This window comes from Zosterops lateralis (assembly GCF_965231275.1).
Source record: "Zosterops lateralis genome assembly, chromosome: 17".
Classification (NCBI taxonomy): domain Eukaryota; kingdom Metazoa; phylum Chordata; class Aves; order Passeriformes; family Zosteropidae; genus Zosterops; species Zosterops lateralis.
This window is the reverse complement of record NC_139777.1, coordinates 6,868,454-6,880,803: the sequence shown is the minus strand read 5'-3', so window position 1 is coordinate 6,880,803 and position 12,350 is coordinate 6,868,454. Positions and strand designations below refer to the sequence as shown.

General features: G+C 43.4%; 1 protein-coding gene across 17 annotated transcripts in view; it reads right to left on the bottom strand.

Moving 5' to 3' along the window:
* Window positions 1-12,350, bottom strand: part of FBRSL1 (fibrosin like 1) — a 505,935-nt gene that overhangs the window by 82,543 nt on the left and 411,042 nt on the right. For 13 of the 17 annotated variants that reach the window (XM_083874230.1, XM_083874222.1, XM_083874217.1 and 10 more), the window contains one exon: window positions 11,853-11,906. The exons of the other annotated variants lie outside the window; for them this stretch is intronic. In XM_083874230.1, coding sequence (XP_083730356.1) covers window positions 11,853-11,906 — 54 coding nt within the window. The remainder of the gene's footprint in view (window positions 1-11,852; window positions 11,907-12,350) is intronic. 17 annotated transcript variants of the gene reach the window in all.

Below are 12,350 nucleotides of genomic sequence, written 5' to 3'. Positions count from 1 at the left end.
TCCTCTGGGATAACCACTGCAGAAGACTGTCCATAAATATGGTGATGCATGGAGAAGCAATACCTGTGTAGTCACCATCCTGCAGACAGAAGTCTGCATCTCATTTACACAGCTCATATCTACAACACACGGTAAGTGGAGCCTCCCAGGTATTTACAAGGCTAGGAAATTAAAATTGCAGTTTGGTCCGAAATACTAAAAAACCCTTGGTAGTTTCATGGAGCCAAGAGCCTCCGAGAGAGGCTGAACCAGCAATTCCTTACTGAGCTTCCACTGGAAAAAGATTAGAAGAACATTACATATAATATACCCATATGCTTTGTTTTGCCTGCTTTTTGTTTTGCCTTTTAAGAAACTTCCCCTCCAGAATATTAAAAGTAACAAATTTTAAATTTTTTTTAACAAACACTAACCTCAGATCATTAGCCAACCTGGCAACAGACCAGAGAAAATTTATAGCCGACGTGCAACATCAGCTTTCATCCAGAAATGCTAATTTCAGTAAAATGAATAGTGTGTGGGCTTTTCAAACTGCTTTGCATTTGGCTCCTCACAGCCCTGTTTAAAGCCTGGGAACCGGCCATATAGTTAAACTGCACAGATGTTCAACAATCTGTACTTGTGTTAATTACCCTAATGTGAGCAGAAACTCAACAGATCCCTGCTAATGAAGGAGAAAGTTTTCCAGTGTGACTACCGTATGTTTCATTGTCACTGTATTACCAGGCTTCTCCCCCTCCTTCCCCTGCCCTCCCCAGCTCCCATTCTCTCCAGCTCCTTTGCATTCACATCACCCTCCTACCTCAGCATGCATGAATTGGACCAACTAATGACTGTGTATTCGCAACATGGCAGACACCATTAGGCTGATCGGAGGTGCGGCTGCTGAATTTTAACAGGCAATTTTAAACAAGGTAAGAAAAACAGATTCATCACGCTCCTGATTCTCTCATCCCCACCCATCTGCCATTCTTCTGCCCTTGCCACGGCTCAGAAACACTCGCGAAGTGCAAACATACTTCCCCCTCCATAAAACACGGGCGGCGTAAAAAGCAACGCAAATAGATGTTGCTGGGCAATTACTGGGGATGGGAGAGCCCAGAGCCGGCTGCAAGGAGGACAGGCTAAGGAGGAGGCTCAGGAGGAGGCAAGGCTGGCAGTGTGGGCTGGCAGGGAGCAGCACAGGAAGGCTGGCAGTGTGGGCTGGCAATGTGGGCTGGCAGGGAGCAGCATGCTCTGTCTCAGTGGGCACAGGCAGTGACTGAGATTTGCTCCCCCAAAGAGCCAGAGCTGCTGGGTTTCACTGTGGGAGCAGCGAGGAGAATGTTCAGCTGCACACAGGAGGCAGGATGGGGTTCTAAAGGACACCCTGGGAAGGGTAAGGCAACGCTCAAGTGATCAGCACTGCCAGTAGCAATGAGCCAATGCTGCTGTGCAACTTAACCCAGCATTAAAACATACTCGACCTCCGAAGAACTGCCTTTCCCAGTGAGGATCTCACTTTCTCTTCCAGCGTCTGTCTGCTCCGCTCCCTGCTGCCAATCCTCACCTCAAAGCAATCTGCTCAGCAAGCAGCGGGCACAGGGGGCTGGGGAAGGGCAACTGACTTGCCCCAGAAAGCCCCAGGTGACCTCTGAGTGATACCAGCCCTGGCCTGAGCCAGAGTTCACATCTCCCAGGTGCCACCACTTCCCAGTCAGGCCAGTCTGCACCAGCACAGTGTATAACAGCGACCCTCATGGGAACAAATGTACTCGCCATGCTTGACCTGACTGGCAGACTCCCACCACAGAGCAATGGGGGGAGGCAGCCAACTTTGCTCATTTATTAGATCCACCCGGCTAGGTCAGCCTCTTTGTTGTTCAGAGCCAAGAACTGCAAACTCAGAGATGGGGCAGCAGCTGCCATCCAGAGAACTCAGCATGTTTCACCCCTCTGCTCAGGACTGGGCACTCGCTGCCAGCCCTCCACCCGAAAAAGCTCGAGTTCCCTACCAAAAACCTTGTTCTTCATGAATTGAGGAGAGACAGAGGAGAAATGTCACACAAAAAGGTGGGGAGGGGGGGATCCAGCATAACCCAGAAAGAGTTGAAAATTATTTAGAGAGCACTTGGCTCTTTTCTCCTACCTCTTCATCATCAGCACTGGAAGCAACACAGCTGTCTAATGGCAACTTCAGACACCCATGGCCAGCAAAGCGACATTTTCCACACTTAAATAACACTGAGCTGATTTAATTACTGCACTTAATAGTAACAAAAGATGTCTCAATTTAATCTTCAAATGGCCCTCCAAGATCAAAACACAGCTGGCTGGATAACAAGATGGCCTAGGCCAGCAAACAAGTAGGTCCAATTTGCTCAAGAGCCGCATCCACTCCTGGGTATGAAAGGCCAAGGAACACTTGTGTGCCTCCAACGAATCAAAGGAAGCAGCGCTCCCATCGCCCCCTCCCTCCCTGCCCGACTTTTGTTACAGACAGCAAAAACAAAAAGGCAGCTGATTCACCGGGAAAGAAATGCAACATGATAAAAGAACAAATGATGATGTTTGGGAGAGAAAGAAAAGACGTAAGAACCAAGATTTAACAGGTTTTTGCTTTTATAATCCTTCAAAATGATTAGGAGTGAATGAATCAGATTAAAATCACACGGAGACAAAGGAAGGTCTCTAACTTTTTTGTTTTTCTTTCCATACTGGACAGAAGGAGATGGCTCATTAAGGAAAGCCCTCAAGACGCAGCTACAGTGAGGAACAACCAGGCAAGAAAAGTAGGGAAAAATTAACCATTTACTTCTAATGTTCTCTAATTGTCCATACTGGGCTGTGATTGTTACTTTTTGCAACTATTCTAAGAAACGTCCCTCTCTTAAGCAGCTTTCAATGCATACTCCTGACACAATGGCCAGACCTCCCTGGGCACCTTCAAGAAATTTTCAAGCTTTTGCACATTCCATTACAGCTAAACATGGAAAAGTTACAGCCAATCTTTCCACCACTGCAACATTTCTGCAATCCTGAGTGGCAGGGAAGTCTAAATAAGCTCTCGTGATGTACCTGGGATGTAGCTTTCCAACTCTCCCTTCCAACTACTGACAGCAAGAGGAGTGACACACAGCTCACATTTCTGACCTTATTTTACTAGCATTAATTAAAAATAAGTTTGCTATAAACCAGGTTGTTGAGCTTTTTGGATGAACAACAGTCTGTGGGATATTGTTGCTGAAAGCTTATAAAGTTTTCCCTAGTAAGTTTTCCCTCTTGATAGAGAACTAGGATGAGGCAACTAAAGTGTGTGAATTATCTTGGAGCCCTGGATCATGTTTCTGGGGAATATGGTTTCTTTGTGTTTTGTTTTTTATTAAATACAAAACTTATCCCATCAACAGCAGTTCTTAAGCAACAGATGATGTCATTGGCCACTACACCATGAATGTGGAAGACTGAGGACACGGGGAGATTCCCTCCAACTCTGGTAAATCCCCCCTCCTCTCCCTGGACTGTGACATGACAGAGGAAGATAATGTCCATATTCACAACAATCAGAGCCAGACAAACCACTGGTTTGCCCAAATTCCGCGGCAGGGATGAGACATCTGAACAGAGTCACTGCAGTGGGAGGGGCTGGGAGAGGTCCTGTGGCTCTGTCTCCTCCTCAACAGGGCTAAATCTACGTTCAAGTGGGTTTTAAAGGGCCCTGGTTATCTGAGTCTGCATGCAAATCTCAGACTAATGCCCTCATTGTTTATTTAAGTACCTTTCTTTCCCAGTAACTTTGACCCTGTATTTTCAAAACCCCATTATTTTGCAATAAACTTCTGAAGAAATACTCATTGCTTCAATTTACAACCTCCCTACTGATCTGTGCTCAAGCTCAGGGACTGAACCTTCATACTTCAAACTAGCTGGGTTCAGACATCTGAATGGCAGGTACAAATAAAATTTCTCCTCTCTCTGCCCAATTGGTTTCATTTAAGCACGACTGAACCTCATCTTAAAGCCACTTTCTCAATCAGTTGAAGTTCTAGATCAGCAACAAGAGATCTCAAGGAGGCACTCGCTGCTGAAGCTCGAGCAAGTGCATGTTTCCAGTTTGCATGTTTGTTTAAGTAAGTGACAAAGATGGAGGGACCAAAAGCAATTCTCTTAACTAGAATTCACAAGTGCAACCAAGTAGAAAATCTCCCGGCTGCCTGTGAGGAGGGAGTCAGACTTTCTCAAAGGCTGAAAGACGGCTCAGCTCAATGCCTGGCAGTCCGTACAAAGCGCCAAGTGTGGAATCCTGACCCCGCTGAAGTCAGCAGCAAAATTCCCATAGATTTCCTCAGGGCCAGGATGTTCAAACCTGCTCAGACAATTCGTAAACCATCATTTCAAGGGCACACCTTTGCATGAGATTCCCAAGGGCCTTTTGAGTTTTGACTTAAATGCCTGGATTATTTTTACAATTCCAGTTATGGGTTCTTTGTTTGCAGGGAGTTAAGCAATACAAAGAACAGAGCAAGAGAACAATGAAGGTATTACCATGCATGATTTGTCTTTAAAAAAAATTCTTTTTCTTTTCATGAAGTTATAGATCCAATTTCAGTCTTTATTATCACTTTGCCATGTGAGAAAGTGGTTCTTAATTTTAATAAAGGAAGGGAGCTTCATATTTCAACAAGAGCTCAAATGCTTCCTGCAATACAGGAGGTGGAAAGCTCTTTTGCTAACAGTTACCGCAGGCCAGATTTAGGGAGGGAAAGGGAAATAATCTGCCCACACCGAGTAAATAAACCCTGTCTAGGACATACCTAACAGTGGGCAGTGGCCCAAAGACATCTTGTCCGATGAGATCATTTCTGCCCCCTCCATTTTAAGGGAAATTAGGAGCTTGCTCTGCCAAGCACATATTAACATTTCACTTATCACTGAACTCGGGGTCCAAGCAAGTACATATGCTACTGCAGTCTGTGGTGCACGACTGGACTGATAAAAATCTTTCCACCATGTTAACCCATCTGGAGAAAGAATCATATATGCAGCTTTCACTAAGATTACCAGATAGTTATCTTCCTCAAATCTACTTTGCCCTTAGAAAGGCATCTTTCGTATATCTGAGGAGGTTCTCATCTAAAACTCAACTGTATTCTATTTCATGTGAAGAATGACAAGTTTAACTCAATTCACAAAAGTAAGTGTTCCCAATTCACAAAGGCTTGTGTAGTTTATCTTTGAAAAAAATGCTACTACTGGCCCATCATTCCACTGCATGCTACTATACCAGTTTTAAATCAGAAATGCTAGTTGAGTTTGGCCAGCCAAACCTTCAGAGCTATTCCACTTTGAAATGTACTATGGAAATGTCTTTTTCCTCAAACATGACCAATGGACCTATTATTTTACAGCCTTTCCCATCAGACCCTGTTTACATTAGCACTGGAGCCATAATACCAAAATCCATCTTTAAATATGGTCCTCACTGGTAAAAAGTAAATATAGCTTTGCAAAATAGTTTTTTAATTTTGTTCCATCTCTGTTCTGGCAAAGGAAATAAAGCCAGTTGTAACCTCAGTACCAAGAACCTGGTTTAAACACTGCCCACGCTGGAAGTGAAATAAAAATTTGATGCAACATACATTACTTAGATGATCTGTGACCCAACTTGGGCTCTGACCAAAAGACCTGACTTGGGCTGCAGCTACACCTCATCCAAACGAACAGGACTGTGGACAGTGCCAATACTCTCATTTTCCACTCAAAAACCTCGAGATGCACAGCCAGCTGAGGTGTCTTGCCCATCAAGGGCATGCTGGAGAGGAGCACACAGCACACCCAGTCACTGGGACATGCCACCTGGGTGGCTTTATGTACTGCATCAACACAGAGGGGCAATATGTTATTTGTTGCATGTATTATTCATTGTTATTAATTCCATTCTGAACCTCTGTGCAAGGGGAAAAAAATAACCCTAAGAAATTGAGAGCCATCTATGGAACACGGTCCCACTGAGAGAGGACTAACAAGAAAGTCAGTAAGACACCTCCTAGCAAATTTCAAGCCAGAGCCAAAGAGAGAAATGGAGAAAAAGCAGTAGCAACTAGCATTTTTATCTTCCAACTCGCTTGCATACAACTCCCAGCAAAGGGATTTAGCTGTGATAAAAAGGGCTGCAAGGTACCAAAGCAAGATATGGTGGTTTTACCATTCTTTTCAGGTAGCTGAGTACGAAATCCCTGCCCCTTTTTCTTCTGGGGCCATTCATCTTCCCCAGGTGATGGAAAGCCAATCTCCCAGCGGGTGGGCCTGCTCTCAGAGACCTTAATGCCTAATTGCCACAAATCAATTCCAACCTTGATGCTCAGGCTGCTGCTACCCCATCCCCGTTTCCACCCCTTTCTCCTCACACTGATTGTAGCCCAGGATCCTCTGATGTTACTAAATCCATCAGAGCACCCAGGAAAAGCAAAGCTCCAGCTCCAGACACTGCTGGCTGTGAGCTGACCTTACAACAAGAACAGCCTCCAAAGAAAATTCAGCTCTGCACAGCCCTGTGCACGTGTGCACACACACATGCCTTCTATTTTATTTTTTTGTTCAACTGGAATTAATCAGGAATGATAAACACTGTTTGTTTCCTGAAAGCAGCAGTGGGGGGATGAAATATGCCTCTTAAGCTTATCAGCTTCAGTGCCACTGAAGAGAAAGCTGGCTTCTAAGCCCAGGGATAATGGGCTGTCCTTTCAGGAAGGTATCAGAGGTCTCAGGAGAGGGAGACAGCACAATGGTGTGACCTTCAGCTAATAAAGCCCACCCTAGAGTCCAAAGAAGCTTGGGGAATATTGACAAAAGTTCATATTTACAACAGCCTGGACCCTTTCCAGATACCATTACCAGTCTAGAGAGCTGCAGCCTCTGTACGTACACTCACACGGGCTTTTATTCTGCCTCCTCCTTTCTTTCTTTGTTCCCATGCCGGCAAAAAGAAAAAAATTAGTCAGAAAATGGCAATTCTTCTGCTAACAAGGCTCCACCAGCATCCTTCTTAAAGAAGAGAGTTATTTAAAATTTCAATTTCAACCTCAGCCCAATCCTCTACTTGAAGGAGACTCAAGGCCTCTTGCAAGGATTCTTGGTGCATCATCGTGCTCATCGGAGAGAAAGCATATGTGTTTTTCGTGGCAAATCTGCTGATTTATTTATAATTCTTTAAACAAAAAGGCAGCCAACATATTGTAAAATGAGAATGTTGTTGGGTTTTTCTTCAAATAGGCACTGGCAATCAATGCAGCCCATCCGAAATACATGCCCAAAGCATTTTCAGGCAGAAACTGATCCCCCCCAGTCTGCGTTGTGGTTGGCAAAATGACGTTTAGCCCATAACTAGAGTGCACAGGCATGACTGGAATACAAATAAAAATAATATTTTAAAAATTGTTCATACAGTGAAAAAAGCCAATTTCAAAACATAAAAACTCTTTGAAGCTGGAGTTTTATTTTTCTGCCTCCTAAAATAGTTCCAAAACAAATATATAAAAATAAAGGTTTGGAGGAAATCTGTTTTCAAGGGTAATTTCACTGAAATCAATACTAAATCTTAAAACATTTAATGGAAATAACATCTTTAGTGACAGAACTATTTTAACTGCACTTTCCACTCCAGCTATATGCCAGTCTGCCATTTTAATTTATCTGCTTCATAATTCATCTTTGCCATCCTGAAACTAATCCTGTTGAGAATCAAAAGGGATCCAAAAACTGGAACAGGTTAGAATTTATCCCAATAACATCTTCCAAAAGATGCCTCTGTATCATGGTGGTCTCATTTACCATGCCAGTATTTGACAGGCAGAAAGAAGGCTGAACAAACCTCTAAGAAGACCACACATTTCTCACTTTTGCAGCGTTTTTTTCCAGTGAAGAACATGCTTCCACCAAGTGCTACAGTTACATCAGCTACACAGGCTCACAAGCAATTTCCTAGAGTTTTGGCCCAAGCAGGCATTTTATCCTTTCTCCTTAATCCCATCCAACCATATTTGCAGTCAGGAGAGTTCAGGTGATTGATTGCAGCCTGTCTGAATCCAAAGCAGTCAAATTAGCTATTAATGTTGTGCTTAATGTGCTCACACAAACAAGGTCATTGGTTGCATTGAGACTTAATAGAAGATGACACACACTGGGACTGCACAGCCCAGGGGACTGTAAACAGGATGAGAAAGTCTTTGGTTTATGGCCACTACTTCAAAATCAAGGCTGATGCTGCAGACATTCTATCTGTGCTCAGCAGTCCAGTGGGATCCACTCACAGCACAAACCCAGGGGAGGAGCACTCAGTGCTCCATCACCTCAGGCAGAGGTGCTATTGGCTCAACTGCAGCCACATTTTCATCCCTGTCAAGATCAACCATCCCTCCTCCTGGCCCCCCAAAACTGCTCCAAATTACATTCATCCTCCCTCTTGAGATGAGCTAACAAAACCAATCAGCAGCAAGCAGCACTGAACTCAGGAAGTGGTGTAACATATCCAAAGAAAACCAGAAAGAGTTAATAACGCCATGAAAAAGATGAAGCCATGTTCATCTTGGAAAAATACCAGCTAATTCATCTGTGGGGAAATACTCCTCAGGACAAATTGGAAAAGTGAAAGGTATTGGGCTCCTCCAGCAGGAACCTGGAGCTCTGCTTGGAAAGCTGGAGCCCGATAGGGCAAAATACTCATTACCAGCCCACCTGAGGGCATGGGGACACAGAGAAGATCACTCAAGGAAAGTAAAACACCATTTACTGTGAATAAGAGAAGGTGCTACACACAATAACATGAAACACTTGGAATCAGTTTCAATTTCTCTACACACTACTTTCAAGGATGAGAGGTGATGTCTCCTGGCTGCCACCAGGGCCCTCACTAAGAGCTTTTCATTGCCTAAACCTCTACACCAGCACTGTTTTATTAACAATAATAGTGAGTTCCTATTGAGAAGCTCCAGAAATAACTATGTCTGGTAGTAATTTTATACCTGTTTTCCATGGCAGAACCCCCTGGCTCTCAGGAAACCATGGGATATTAAGTGTATCCCAGAGAAAGAAGGCAGATCCAGGACACGTCTTCTGCTGAAGTGGATGGGCAACTGCTCTGAACTGCTGCCCTCTCTATTTCCAAACCACAAACACTCAGAAAATGCCTTACTTTTAGGGTACAATTTTAATAACAAATATTGGAGATACAAGGCTGAAAAACCAAGCTCCATCCTGAGAGGGTGTAATAATCCCACCTGTGGCTGTTCCCAGCACGCTCTCCTGCACCCTACCTTGGGGCACAAAGATGGGAAGCATAAATGGCCTGTTTGTGATGTTACATGATATGACAGAAGGCTTTGTCTTTCCTGAGTGATGAGGTGAAAGAAAAAAAGAAAAATCAGGGCTTGAAACTACGAAGAATTAAACCTTAATATCAGCCAAGCTGGTGACTGGATCTCAGAGACCTGTTTCCCTCTGAATTCCTCCTTGCTGCTGTGACATGCTCACACTGGAAATTTTCCCCTGAGCAACTGCCTGACTAAAATACAGCACACCCTTACCATAAAGCCCTTTGTTAAAACATCTTCGCCATAAAGCTGCAAAACCCTGGCTCCCAAGTACATTAAATCGTTATAAACCTGCCTTCGCTTTAACCGCGCAGTATTTCAAAACACAAAGCGCTTCTTCCGAGAGATAGCACTTTAATGAGGAGAGGGGTAAAATATATAAACCAAACCTCATTATGGCATAATTTCTAGGAGACAAGCATGCTGTTATAAAAGGAATCCATGGCAATAGCATTTCACATAGCTTGAAGATTTAATACTCTTAAAAAGCCACCGCTACTTTCAGCCTTTGGTGGTGTTTTGTTTTGAGCGTAACAGAAACAACCAAAATTATGGGTCCACTGTCAGCTGTGTATTTTATATTCTGTAAATTGTTGCAAATGGAGGATTCAACTCTAAGGCATGCTCACAAAATGTAACAGAGTCAGTAAGAGACTGACTACAAGTTACTGTGTATACTTTTTCCTTCAAACCTCTGCATTCTTAAAGGTTGTTGCTTTAAACATTATGATGAAGCATGGCCATGGTAAATTACCCAAACCAGATCCAATTCCTACTGGATTGAAAGTACTTCTAATGATACAGTTTGTTCATGTGTTAATAGTGAAGCCAAAGAAACCTATCAGACTACAAGAAAAATCTGGAGTATTAACAGACAAATGAAAGTAATGGATATAACGTCGTTTAACACCACCTGTCAGATAAATCAGTGTAACTGGCACATCAAAGGGACTGCAATTAGTTTCCAAAAATGAGAATACTCATTTTTCTTTAAATCTGAAACTTGATTGCTTTCTACAAAATGACAAGTGGATCAGCCTCCCCCAGCCAACGAGAAAAATGTTACTGGAGAAAACTGTTCTTCCTAAGAACAAATTATCTATCAAAGGAGCATCCTGAATTACACTGGTCTACAAGACTTTTAAACTTAATCTAATAAGAATTGCCATTATTGATTACAGTTCTTCCACATTAGTCTTCCAGTTGTAACTTCTGAAATGAAAGCTTAGCAATGATTAGATATTTACTACAGTCAGTAGATAAAAATAGTGAAAAAAAGGATGACCAGAAAGGCCACCAAAGAAACAACATACCTCTTTTATTTTTGTGAGAGAAGGGAAATAAAACAAGCAAAAAACCCAACCCCCCCCAAACAATCCCATCCCAAACCCAACAACAAGCAAGGGGAGATGCACTTCATGGCAGCTTTGACTTAAAGCACATGTAACACTGATTGATGGATACTGAAAGCAGAGACACCCGTGGAAAATTAAACCCAACCAAGCACCAAAACTGGGACAGGTTTTTTGCGTTTCTTGGTCCTACTTTAGAAAATTATGCAAGAAGGATCAGAATTTCAGGAAATGATCATTCTAGCTACTGTCACAGATCTGGGTCAACAGCAGGGTAAAAGTTGACCTGTAATTGATGCCTATAACCTGGTTAGGATAAGCATTTCCTCTTATCTCTTTGCTGTGGCTTATAACGAATGACATTCTGGACTGAAGGGTGCTTATGCTCCCTGATTACCAGAAGGTTCAACACTCACTACATGGCTACAGCAATGGAGTGGCACTTCTGACTGCAGTTCTCAGAGAGGGTATCTGAAGAGAACACAACACACCAACCCTTTTCCTAAATACAGCATCCATGATTTTGCCACTGAAGTCCTGTTTCTGAGGTAGTTTTGGCAATTTTCATTTTTACTGATGTGACTCTTGTTTCCAGGTTTAGAGCAAAAGGATAACAGATTCCTCCTTCACTGTCATCACTCTCTTCTAAGTCACAAGAGATGTTTCCAGCTCTTACTTTAGCATGGCAGAAGACAGCAGGCTGGACAAGTCTGAGGCAGCATGTCAGCACACAAATCATAACAGGATGTCTGGTGTTAAGGTAACCCAGCCTAGCACATGCCTTCCCTTAGCTCAACTTTAATATTTTTCTGCTTGGCTGTGCAACTAAACCTCAAGGAAGAAGACAACTGCAAGCAAGTGCACATGCTACTTCTGTTTTACAATCTTCCCACTTCCTCCATTAATAGCTGAGGGTTTAGGGTGCTAGAAACAAGAAGACTTATCACAAATGTGCAATGAGACCCTGAGCTAAAAGGTTAGCTGACATGGAACTGTTAACAGTGAATTGGCTTGGAGACAGTGGGGGAAAAAAAAAGGGAAAAAAAAAAAAGGGAGACAGAGTGTGAGAGACAGAGACAGCAACCAATTCAGCTGCAGGAAATCAAGCTAAATCAGTCCCAAGTGCCCATGTTGGAGAGACTTGATCTCATACCTTGCTTGTTATCAAGGCACTCCTGATACGAGTCAGCTCCAGTTCCGTTGCGGTCTACAGACAAAACAAAAAGTTTCATTCATATCAAACATAAATATTAGAAACGTCTCAAATGGCAGCCCTGCTGGAGCAACACGTTAGGTGCAAACAGCGCTACTTCTTTCGGAGGCCACGCTGGTTGGCTGACAGAACCTGTGAGTGGTTACAGACAAGGTACAACACACTGACACCAACCCACTGTGAGAAACTGATTTTAGTCCTGGGCAGGAGGTGCTCCCAGCCCTGCCCATCTGTCTCCACACTGCTGATGGCAAAGAGGAGGGGATTACAGCTCCAGCTGCTCTGAGTTCCTTAAGCACGTGGAGGATGGGATACTTGGAGTTAAATCTATCATTACACTGTCCTCTGTAGGCCCTAAAAAAGCACTGGTTTGAACCAGAACTCAAACTACAGTCTGGAATGGACTTCTCTGCAGCTTGTGGTGCTGTGGTGGTCCCT